This window comes from Pollachius pollachius, assembly GCF_949987615.1.
Source record: "Pollachius pollachius genome assembly, chromosome: 3".
NCBI lineage: Eukaryota > Metazoa > Chordata > Actinopteri > Gadiformes > Gadidae > Pollachius > Pollachius pollachius.
The window spans coordinates 20,457,933-20,470,338 of NC_136936.1; the positions used below are offsets into that span (position 1 = coordinate 20,457,933).

Genomic DNA, 12,406 nt, shown 5'->3' on the forward strand with positions numbered 1-12,406 from the left:
CAGACAATGTCTTGTTTTGTCTGCAAAACAACTAATTCATTCATTCATAAACCTACCAGTGCCATACTCCTCCATTTCAGCCTTCACCTCAAACATGTCCTGGTACCATTTTTCTCTTGGGCCAAATTCTGATACCCTAATGATGTGCGTTGCACATCCCGTTCTGTCCGTCTGGGAGATAGAACAAGAAAGTGGTGCGAAGGTTAGCCAACACCTTCTGAAACCAAATTCTAGATCACATATAAGCAGCATTAATATATATGAGGCAAATGACAAATAAGAGGAGTAATATTCCTATTTGAGTGATAATTTCTGTAAATGTTTGATTTACCTAACCCAAAATAACCCCAACACTACCCCATGCATCGGATGATATTTAAAAATGTCTAGTATAAGTCGGGTTCATGTAGGAAGTATTTACGAGTCAAATAACTGCCAGCCAACCCCTTAGGCTACAAGGTTTAGTTGCCACTTGCCTTCAGTTGTGATGTCACACAGATGTCTTCTCGCGAGACAGAAAGAAACCGTTCAACCTGGCCCTCTCTACAAACTACCAACTTGATGGACCCAAGGACAGGCTTTCCATAGGTGTATCTGTCAGAAGGAGCGCCTCGCAGGTCATTGGTGGATTTAACAGTGGGAGGAAGCAATGATGACCACAGGCATGATGGGACTCAAGGTCATTTTCCATGAATTCAGCATTGTGGACACTCACCTTCCACAAATTTGTATGGGTACTTCTTGGTGTAAAATATTTATGATATTAGGTAGTCTAATGTTGACGGCATATTTTGGCAAAACTGAAAGGACAAGACTAAGTATCATTTTCCAAGCATGAAAAATCGTCTAATAAAATCCATCCGATTCAAAATGTTTCTAAAACAACATTTAGTGTGTAGTACGCGTGTGCACGTGTGTGTGTATTTGTTGCAGTCGGGGGCAGACCATATTCCTTGATGTCAAAGGAGCGAGCGATGCTCTCTCCTTTCTCCGTCCAGGCGGTGATGGTGTAGGGTCCCTGGGCGGCCTCTGGACTCATGGGGTGAGAGAGGTCCAGGATGCCACTGACGGCGCCCCTCTCCAGCCACTGCGCGATGCGGTTTCCATTGGGGTCCTTGGCATCAAGTGAAAGACATGGAGACATGCACCAAATCACGGCGAATCGAGCAGGTATTGCTGTACTTACAGACGCAACTGATTATTTAAACACCCCCAAGATTACTCCATTTCCCCCCTATGCAAAGTCCATGTGATTTGCAGTGGTGTATAATACCTTCTTATCAATGGTTGGAATGAAACTATTGAAATATATATAAATATATATATATACACACAAAAATGCACAAAAATGTATTATGTGGTACATTTGAAGAGTTCTTACCTGAAGCTCAACTGTTTTATACTGCAAATAAATGGGAAGGACATTTTACATTTATTTTCATTAATACATTTCTAGATTTGTATTGCCTTTTCATACTATTTGTATTTTCTATTCTTTACTCACAAAAGTATTTTCCTTCATACTATCTTGAGCTAAGTAATTATAATCAATAAATATATTTTTATATGACATATCAATAGGAAATTCTTACATAATGATACCAAAAGAATAGTAGTATGGAAGGCAATGGAGAGCTCACCAGCAGCCCTAGAGTTCAGAGAGCTCAGCCTCCACTCCCCATCTGGAGGGCGGCTGGGTTCAGTTTGACAGGAAAAATTCATGGCTCTCCAGTTTGATGAAGGATTGGAAATAAGAGGACATCACGTACCAGCTCATTGAAAGGGATGAAGCCAGTGTCCATGGAGACGATCCGGAACTGGACTACAAATAAATAAATTCAGGTGTATTCAAAAATATATTCAAGTGTGGACATTCAGAATGTACATGAGTCAAAGGTGATCACAAACAATCAAAAAGACAGCCTTATTTTCAAATAAAACAATGATCAAAACTAGAAAAATTTGGTTTCAAGGAAACCAAACCCTCAGAGGTATTTCAGATGAAACCCCTCTATCCATAAGTGATATGGATCAATCCTTCAATCCAATTCCTGGTCCAAAGTTCCTGTTAAATACACAACAGTTCTTATCATGCCCACCCCCCTCAGGTTGTTGTGGGTGGAGACGGTGAAAGGCCAAACAGCAACCACACAGCATATGAAAGAATAAGAGTCTGCCAGAAGTGGTGAGAAGGCATTGTCTTTGTATTGATGACAGACGGGGACTAGCTCAAACAGACTCTTTGGTTTTCCTTTCACAACAGCGTGAGAACACAAATATAATTTCGAGGTTCACGGATGCCCAAAAGCCTACACTTTGATCCAACCTTTTTATTGCAGTAAACAAAAAGTGCAGAGCAAAATTTGTGACTACTGCAATACAGCGTTTCCCTCTCCCTGTAGGCTGGAGGCTTGTGACGGGGTGAGCACATGTGTACCAGTCTGTCCAGGCTTGTAGAGCGGCTTGTCCGTCACGATCAGATGAAGGAAGGCTGGAGGGGCGATGAGGACCTTGGTCTGCTTGCTCATGACGGCTCTCTCCCCCTGGACGGTCACAATGACCGTGGCCACCGTGCTGCTGGTCACAATGGGAACCTGCAACACCACCCGCCCAATCATCAAGGTCTCAACGTAGCTTTGAGGTACAACAACGATGCATTTTGATACATTCTGATGACGGACGCCCTGACCCCGACACCAGTACCTGGATGCCTGCCCCATACTGGGCTCATGCACTGGTACAACTTCTCCCATACAACCACCACATACCACGTTACGCAACATGATGTAACACTGAAGAGCCAGGGAACCCCAAACATTGTAGTTACTCTTAAACGTGGTTATCTATGTGTTAGTGGTTACATTACAGTGGTTAGTAGGGGTAGTGGGGGGGGGGGGGGGGGGGGGGGGGGTAAACTATATAAACTACTGATTATAAATGGGACTTTGGATAAAACCCTGCTCCGTTGAAATTAGTTTAAATAATGAAGTCATTTGTTGGTTCTTCTCTACTTGAGGAGCAGACCTGAAAGGTGGAGCAGCTGTAGTAATCCGTGGAAACCGTCTCCTCCAGGATGACGGTGCTCCTGGACTGCGCCTCCAGAGTCACCCTGAGGGCCAGCGGCTCCGGGGCGGAGAGGACGTGGGCACACAGCGTCTCAGATGCCCCTCCGGTCACCCTGGAGCTCACTGTCACGGCGTAGATGCTGACGAGAGGAGGAGGAGCGGGGACCGTGATGTCTGTGGTCAATATTAACGGGATTTCTCTTCATTCATTCTCCCATTTGATTAATATTACAATTGATTGTTTACGTATGAAATATAACTATATTATTGGATATGTTTGTGCGTTTAGTTTTTTTGGTCTTTGTATTAATTGTACCAACTATTCTTGAGTCATTGATATTTCTGTCTGGCAAACCTTTTACACCCTGGTAAAACCAAAAGCATATCCCTTGGTGGACTTGATTGCAAGCAATGTAAAGGAAAAACACTCAAATGCTTCTACGTACAAACATTCCTGTGTAATGGCAGATTGGTTCAACAGTACTAATGATGTGTTCAAAAACATTCCTAACACCCCTGATATTATTTTTCTGGCTAAAGATAGGAGGGAGGTGCTGTTGATTGAGATAGGTTGTGTCTTTGACCTATATATGGACATAGCCTTTTATGACAAAACAACCAAATACCAGCTCATCAGTACAAGGATGAGGGACCTAGGTTATAAATGCAAATTGATAGTATTAATCTTTGGCAGTTTGGGGCAAGTCCACAAACTCACAGTCAGTGGGCTACCTAGATTGCAGAAGATGTTATTTCAACGTGGAATTTTGATTGAAATGGTTGATTTATGGTTATGGTTGAAAATGTGTTGGTGAATCAACCACTGCAGAATTGAAAGTTGAAAAAATGTCATTGAATCAACATTGTATTATGGTGGGATTTAAGGGTTGAATTGCAAACATTGGATCAATGTTTCAATGTTGTCAAACAGATTAGGCGGGACGCACGAGGAGTGGCGGGTACTGCTAGGTGAGACCATTAAGATGAGGGGTTTCATATATTTTTAATTATTATATTTTTAATCAAACACAATGCTGTGAACAATTGATTGTGATGTTTTTTTTTTTAACATGTATCTTAGGTTATGTGTGTAACCTGTAAGAGAACAAATAAAAACAAGAAACAAAAAACATCTCGCCACTTGTTTGGAACAGTCCATATGAGTTTCTAGCTGCTACCGTTATGTTACCGTTACAGAACTCCAGCGCCATTTTGAGTGACTGCTTTCCTCATACCCACTCCCGCTCGTGGTAAGTTTTAACTGAATTATGTTTAAAAAAACCAAAAAAAAAACCATGCTGTTTGTTTGGGCACTTTGTCGTTAAATGGAAACGTTAACACTCAATAAGGGAATGACCATGACTCAATAAGAGAATGATGATTGGTTTATGTGAATAGAGCTAGCAGCTAACGCTAGCTACAATTTAAACAGTTGCTGTAGTGACAACAAGTCAACGATATTGTTGCAAAAGTGCGAGCAGAGTGTGTCACTCGCGAGGAGGGAAAAATTCCGTAACGTTTCAAAGTTCACAGAAAACTAACATGTTCAATGAATGCGTCCATAAACAACAGCAACCGTTCAAATTGTACCTAGCGTTAACTACTAACTGCTGTTTGCTTATCTCTCTCCCGCTCTGCCTCCGGCTCTCACACACGGCCCGGACCCCCTTCCACTCACGTCACTTTTTTAAATCCCCTACGGCGCGAAACCGAGGAGCTTGTATGTAAGCAGAAGACAAATGGCTCCATAGGTTGGAAATGTTTTGGGTACAAGGTGTCTGACGAAATACAGAATCAGGTTTTTTGTAGAGTGCTTCAAATCTGTCGCAACTAAAGGGTCGAGTACGACCAACCTCTTCCATCACTCGCAGCAGATACGTGCTCAAAAATGCGTGCAGCGACCCAAAATCTTAAGCTGTCTCGACATTATTTATTTTTTATTCAGATAAAGGCAGTACAGCAATTGTCCCAAAATGATTCCGGGTGTCCGCTCCGGCGGGTGTCGCTCCATGTCGCGATTCAATTCTGTGCTTCAGATTGATGAGGAAGTGGAAGAACCAGAGACGCCGGGGAAGCCGACCGTTGGGTTCCCACACGACTGACATTTTCTTTCACTTTTATTTGGAAACAAACCACACGTGCGCGCGGGCGGCTTTTTTTTTTGTCTTATCACTCTGCAAGCGTCCTCGGTTGCTTAGCGACGTCAACGTCTTTGGCGGACTATTTCTCAGCTGATATACAAACATAAAAGCACTTCGATATGGATGTCCATGTCCATGAACATGACAGACCAGGTATTTGTTTTAGCATGTTCTATGCAATTACTGCATTATATTATATTAAATTATACTAGATTACATTAAATTATATTCTGAGGAATTAAGGTGGTTTTCATGACGGGTCCTCATACTCGGTGTTAATGGGTCTAAACAGTGTGGGTTTAGTGATATTTTACCTGATACTGACAAAGTTATAAAGTCGATTTAGGGTGCTGCTCTCATACAGTCTATCCCTGTGTTCCAATACCCATACTTCCCGTACTTACCTAGGCTGCATCCGAAATGAATGGAGCCTATAGTAAGTACCGGAAGTATAGGTATTGGAACACAGGGTTTGGCTGCTTGATTCAAATCTGTATGCCAATATGGCCGCATACTTCTAGAATGCTTTGTGCTTCATCAGTGCCTCAAATCTTTACTTAACCTACTCAGCAGAAACAGCTTTTATTGCAATAGTTGTTTGCAGCACATTGATTTTCTCTCTTCTCCTTATCAGGATCCAAGACAAGCAGAATCACATTGCCACCAATTAAATACACAGGTTTGTACACTGGCGACAGCATCTGCATAATTTCTAAGAAAATGTCCTCTTATTGGGCGTCTTGTAAAGCTAAAGGACGCAAAGTCAAGAAATTAGTAAGGGACACAGAGCAGGATATTCTCTTTGAATATAATTCATCAGCTGCTAATTCCAGTTTTGAAACCACAAATCCTATCACAACCTCTTCTGAGTGCCAGCTAGATGATTTCCCAACAACTTCTGACTTCTCACTAAACAGACCATTAGTCAACAGTGATCAGCAGGAAGATATCAACTTGTTTGTGATGCTCCAGCCAGAGCCTTCATTAAACAGACTAAGTCACATAATAGATATGCAGGATTTGACAAGTGTTTTCAAAAGGGAGTATGGCGAAAGAAAATGACATCCAGAAACCAAAGTGAGGCTAAGGACAGACGGCAGTTTCAAGGATAGGGTTGATGAGGAGCACCACATTGGAGCCAGTCCTTTATCTGGGGTGGTTAATATGGTGTCCATGTTTCCGATAGACTATGCATCTCAGCTGTCTCGGTGTAACTCGAAAACTTTTGAATATGTGGTTAAAGGGGAAGAAGACAACAAGACTTCCGTCACAGACTGTAGGGACAATTTCTGAGAAACTCCTTAAACTGCGCTCCCACATGCCCTGTGAACCAAGGGCACTAGCTGAACTGGATCGGTGGAAAGCCACTGAGTTCCGTTCATTTATGCTTTATTGGGGCCCAATTGTTTTGAAGGACTGTGTTCTAAGTGACATATATGACAACTTTATGTTGTTTTCCGTCGCCATGTATTTGCTTCTTTCCCCAGGTATTTCTGAGGAAATGCTATCTTGGGCAGAGAGGTTAATGGTGTCTTTGGTTCAGCACTATGGGCATTTATACGGAACGGATGAAATTGTTTACAATGTACACCAGCACATTCATTTGGCTGAGGAATAAGAGCACTTTGGCTCTCTTGATAGTATTTCAGGATTCCCCTTTGAAAACTATCTGGGACAAATTAAGCGACTTGTGCGCAAACCATTTGTGCGCCTGGGTCCAGTACCACCGGCCCGAGAGCCTCTCCGCTGCGGTCCACCTGGCGGAGAGCCACCTGCAGCCCCCACCGACGGCCCAGCGACCACCAACACCGGTCCCGCGCACCGGGGCAGCTGCCCGACGGCGGGACAGGCCAAGCCCGGCGCCGAGGACAAGAGGGGGGGTCCCCGTTCCGGAGCGGGCACATGAATCGGGCACATGAATCACCTCCCACCTCCATCAGCGCCTGGTGCGGTCCGAGGCATTGGTGGAGGCGTCGAGCATTTCGGTGAGGTGTATACACGGGGATGTGCACGAGTATCCTTTGGTCCCTATCGAAATTCGTTATGGGGGGAGAAAATGTAGTGTCAAGGCGGCGGTTAGCTCGAGCCTCACGCATCCCCTGATTCTTGGGTTGGATTGGGCGGGGTTTCCACAGGCTTTCCACAGGCAGGGGGACTAAAGGGATGCGGACATGACAGGTAGGAACATGTAAGTCTTGTGCTGTGTTCTGCGCCGAGGCGGGGGCGTCCGACGCTGCTCAGGGATCGGGGGGGTCCTCAACCCGAGGTCCCAGCGCCGAGGTTCCCACTGGTGGAGGATTTCCCCCTCGAGCAGTCTCGTGACGCTACCCTAAGCTCAGCCTACGACCAGGTGATAGTAATTGATGGGAGTCGGGTCCGGCCAGACGCAGCGCTGACTTACCCACACTTTGTGGTGGTTAGGGATAGGCTTTATCGGGTGAGTCGTGACACCCAGATTGAGGCGGTTGTCACCCAGTTGCTGGTACCCAGGAGCCGCTGGGAAATGGTGTTCCAGGCGGCGCATTATAACCCAATGGAGGGCCATTTGGGGCACGATAAAACACTTAACCGGATAATGGCCCGGTTCTATTGGCCGGGGATTTGGGCGGAGGTGCGCAGGTGGTGCGCATCCTGCCCCAAGTGCCAGCTGGTGAATCCCCCGGCCGTCCCCAGGGCTCCCTTGTGGCCCCTTCCCCTGGTGGAAGCCCCCTTCGACCGCATTGGCATGGACATTATCGGGCCATTAGAACGCTCCGCACACAGGTATCGATTTGTGTTAGTCCTGATAGACTACGCAACCCAATACCCGGAAGCAATTCCGTTGCGCAACATCTCCGCGAAGAGTGTTGCGCAGGCGTTGTTTCATGTCATATCGCGGGTGGGAGTCCCGAAAGAGATTCTCACTGACCAGGGCACCAATTTCATGTCACGCACGATTAGGGAACTTTACGGGTTTTTGAAGGTCAAAGTCGTCCTCACAAGCGTCTATCAAGCGTCTATCTATCCACGGGGTTTTCCCCATTTGAGTTACTCTATGGGCGCAAAGCTTCAATCACTAGGGGTATTGTCACGTGAGCACTTGCACCGAGCCCAGGAGCGTCAGAGACGCCTGTACGACAGAGGAACTAGGTTACGCGATCTCACCCCGGGGGATAAGTTCCTTGTACTGTTGCCCACCTCAAGCACGTGGCAAGGGCCCTTTGTGGTCATGCGGCGAGTCGGGGACGTGGATTATGAGGTAGCGCGGTCGGACAGGGGCGAAAACAAGTAGGTCTACCACATCAACCTCCTTAAGAGGTGGAACGATGCGGTCCCTATCGCGTTTGCGTCGACGCTACCAGAGAGAGAGGAGTTCAGACCGGAAGTCCCTGCTCCAGGTCCCACCCCTCCCGTCGGTCGAGGTGAAGACCTCTCTGAGTCAGGCGGCGAACGTTGCCAGCCTGCAACCCCAGTTCGCCGACGTCTTTTCGCCCCTGCCCGGTCGCACCCCGTTAACTGTGACATCAAGGCGCAGCCTCGATGTCATGAGTAATTTCACCATGGTAAGCTCTCAAATAATGGTCAATCGTCACATAAGCCTCTGTATGTCTTTTGTAAAATAATTTCATTCACTGACTTTTACATTTCTTATTGTGTGCTTCAGAAACGATGGCAGCATCCGCCGCCGGTGCTGGGCCGTACCACCAGCTGCAGGTCCCACAGAGAGAGGGTGTGGTGCCATACTCCCAGCAACAACTTTGTTTTTGCAGGTACCAGTATATCACCATATGGTTCCGTGCACACCCCATTTCGTGCCCCACAATATGCACAAAACGGTCATGGTTATTTGGTCTTGTTGTAATACCACCGGAAAGGATTTCTGTGTATGTCTTTATAGTAGAGAAATGCATTAAATTAACATACTGTAAATTACTTGTATTTATAGATGTGACCATGCAAGGTGACAACGGGCAGCTTTTGAAAGTCAAGTCTATTAGAAAATGTTGTGCTATGTAGCCACAGAAGTATTTTGCACATTTTTATCTCATGACAATTTGTTTTTATCCTTGTTTAAGACCTTGCCATCCAAAAGATGACAAAAATGCTTGCAGAAGTGCTAGTGGTTGTCAAGGAACTCTCAAGGGATGTGCAGTTCATCATGGGTGAATTGGCAGATGCTAGAATGACCCCAGCTTGTGGACCAGGGCCAGCAACAAGCCAAGAGATGTTCCCAATCCAGCTGCCTATCACAAACGAAGAGGACTTCAATGAGGCCGAAACGTTGTTGAAAACTGAGCCAGTCCGACAAAAGATTGTAATTTGATTGATAAACTGAGCTGCATAATGAGACATTCTGCATATTAGGCGGGGCCTTACCGGGCTTTACTGGGCCTTACCGCGCACCCAACCCCATAATCCAACAAAGAAAACTTTTTTTGAAAGGTCTGACCATGCTGAACATTAATCAGAATGTTAAGTAAGGGATAATGTATAGAACGCTAGTCATTATCGGGATTTGCCTTGTGAATCAAGTAGAAAGACTTTACATTTTGGTCTCTACTATTTAGGGAAAGCCAATATATTACTCAAACCATACATTTTCTGAAAGCTTGTGTCCTCTAGATGTTATTAAATATGCAAAGACAGATGTCACACCTGCCCCTAGCTCATGGAGAGTCATGTTCCTGTAATGCATTTCCAATATATTCCAATGAAACATGTAGTGCAACCCAACATTTTCACTGTTGGTCGCCGCATGGTCGTTCCAATTGAGTTACATCAACAGGCAAACTGGCATTGTACTTAAATCCATTTTTCCTCTCATCTCAATAGATTGCCCGCTTGGCCTTGCTGGGAGGCACTAGCTCCACATGCACGATAAGGAGGATGCTTACAACAGTTTTGACCAACGGCCTGGCCTGCAAGTTTAATTGGGCAGGAAAAACCTGCAAACAAAGTGATGGCAAGCAGCCCTTCAAAGATACTGCCCTGCAAGACTGCATGTTTGGTGAGTTTATCTAAATATTCCTTGTGCTGTTTTGACACAGTGCTGTGCATTTAAGGCCAAACAAAAGTATTTTCGGTCTCTCTACACATCGTAAGTGTAACTGGACTGTTGACATTTCAACTGCATTAGCACTATTGCACTTTGGGTTATTATTTTTACACTGCCCAGCCAAAAGAAAGTCGCCACCTGATCAAAAGGTATGAGTGTCCTATTTGATAATTACTGCATGGAACATTATCTTTCAGCTGGCAACAACTTATTTAAACCCAACTGATGCAATGAGTATCTTCTCATTCCTTAAACAACCATTTTGTATTCATGTCTTTCAGTTGCTTCTCGGCAGTGAGACCGAAAACTCACACAGCAGGCCTTCAGCGACATTGTCAAAAATTGGCTACGTTATGCCCCTTGGCGTGCAGGAGGCTTCAAGAAAAAGTAGATGTAGGTGAATTTGATATTCCCAATATTCCTAAATAGCTGTTGCATAAGTTGCTCTGCAAAATGTTTAATCGTGAGTGCTGACATGTTGTCTCTGCTTCTCTCCCACAGTGTCCTCTTCATATGGGCTATGGTCCTGGTTGGCCCTGGTTGCAGTCTTTTGTTTTTTGTTGTTCTCTAATAAATGGTTTTATCCATAGAAACTAAATGAATCCAAAATGTGTCTGTTGTTATTATACAGTTAGTCCTATTGTTGGCGGCATAGTCTTACTGCTAAAGAGTGTATTTCAATGGAAGTTGATGTTGATTGTTCTGCAAGCTAAAATGGCCATCACTCATTGTAACACTAATATATATAATACTCATTAATTAATATAAATTAATTTTTAGTATACCTTTTAGATAATGGTTGAACCAATATTGATTCAGTAACATTATTTCAACATAAAATCAACTGAAATTGAAATGTAGATTCTCATTTAGATGATGGTTGATTCACCATTGATTAAGTAACATTATTTCAACATACAATCAACTGAAATTTAAATGTAGATTCTCATTTAGATGATGGTTGATTCACCATTGATTAAGTAACATTATTTCAACATAAAATCAACTGAAATTTAAATGTAGATTCTCATTAAGATGATGGTTGAAGATCCAATCTTGATTCAACAAAAAGTAGAGGGGACACTTTCAACATCGTTTCAATGCCAGGCTTCAACGTAGTTTCAACATTTCTGCCAAACCATATTTAAACATTGACTCAACTGAATTTTGCTGGAGAGTTCACGATTGCATAACAGCATTTGGTGTTGTCCAAGTAGGGGCAGATCTTTATAGGGGCAAAATAAACCGCCACTATGTCCACAAGCCTCTCAAAGCGTTGAAACAAACTACAAAATGAACCGAAGGTGTAGAATTGGAAATGTAATCTTAGGCCCATGCCCCTCAAACGTAACCCCTTGCAACAAAAACCGGTGGTGTACGTATAAGTCTTGTACGTATAAGGATTCTTCCCACGTTGTCGTCTCATGCCCCCTTGCCGAGAACTTTTGCCACCCCATGTCAATGTTCCAGATCCGCCACTGTTGCCCCGTAAATTATTTTGAAACGAAATATCTTATATCGCTTTTGAAACAAAATATCTTATATCGCTACGTGTGTTTCTAACGTTGCTGCATAAACCGACATCCCGGGACCTGCCTTAAGTGTGCATACTTACGTTTCGTTGAGGTGGGTTGGAGACCAGGCAAACGCTGTCCAAACCAGCACGCACAGCAGGACATGATGCTGAGGTGCCATGATGCTGCTTTCTGCGGAACACACCAACCAGAGACCGGCCACAGGAGGTCCAGCTGCTCCGAGTATGACGCAAACCACTTGAATCAGGCTATTTATACTCCAGCTATCCAGCCACTCCCACCGAAATCAGGCGGACCACTCCCCCCCCCCCCCCCCCTTAACTCCCCCCCCCCCCCCCCCCCTTAACTCCCCCACCCCCTGTATGACTGAAGTAGTCATACAGGGGTCAAGGCTTGCTTTGAGTTTTGTTTTTTAGATGAGCAAGATTTCACAGGTCCAAAAACAAAATTCCATTCCCCCCCTTAACACCCCCACCCCCAGGGGTGGACTGGGACAAAAATTCAGCCCTGGCATTTTCTGTCCAGACCAGCCCACCACATTACCAGCAGACACTACATAGAAGTCCACAAATCTCGCAGCATCTCCTCTCATGCATACTACAAAGGAGAGTCATATTCCTTGATAGCAGT

The 12,406-nt window shown here is 44.7% G+C and overlaps 1 protein-coding gene across 1 annotated transcript in view; it reads right to left on the bottom strand.

Annotated features, from left to right (window-relative positions):
• Positions 1-11,936, bottom strand: part of LOC307073056 (alpha-2-macroglobulin-like protein 1) — a gene marked incomplete at its 5' end in the record, with an annotated part of 29,421 nt that extends 17,485 nt beyond the window's left edge. The window contains 9 exons of the mRNA XM_079732738.1: positions 57-171; positions 477-594; positions 716-800; positions 946-1,114; positions 1,382-1,402; positions 1,770-1,822; positions 2,438-2,594; positions 3,025-3,205; positions 11,857-11,936. Of these exons, the coding sequence (XP_079588864.1) occupies positions 57-171; positions 477-594; positions 716-800; positions 946-1,114; positions 1,382-1,402; positions 1,770-1,822; positions 2,438-2,594; positions 3,025-3,205; positions 11,857-11,936 (979 nt within the window). The remainder of the gene's footprint in view (positions 1-56; positions 172-476; positions 595-715; positions 801-945; positions 1,115-1,381; positions 1,403-1,769; positions 1,823-2,437; positions 2,595-3,024; positions 3,206-11,856) is intronic.
• Positions 11,937-12,406: the final 470 nt, after the last annotated feature.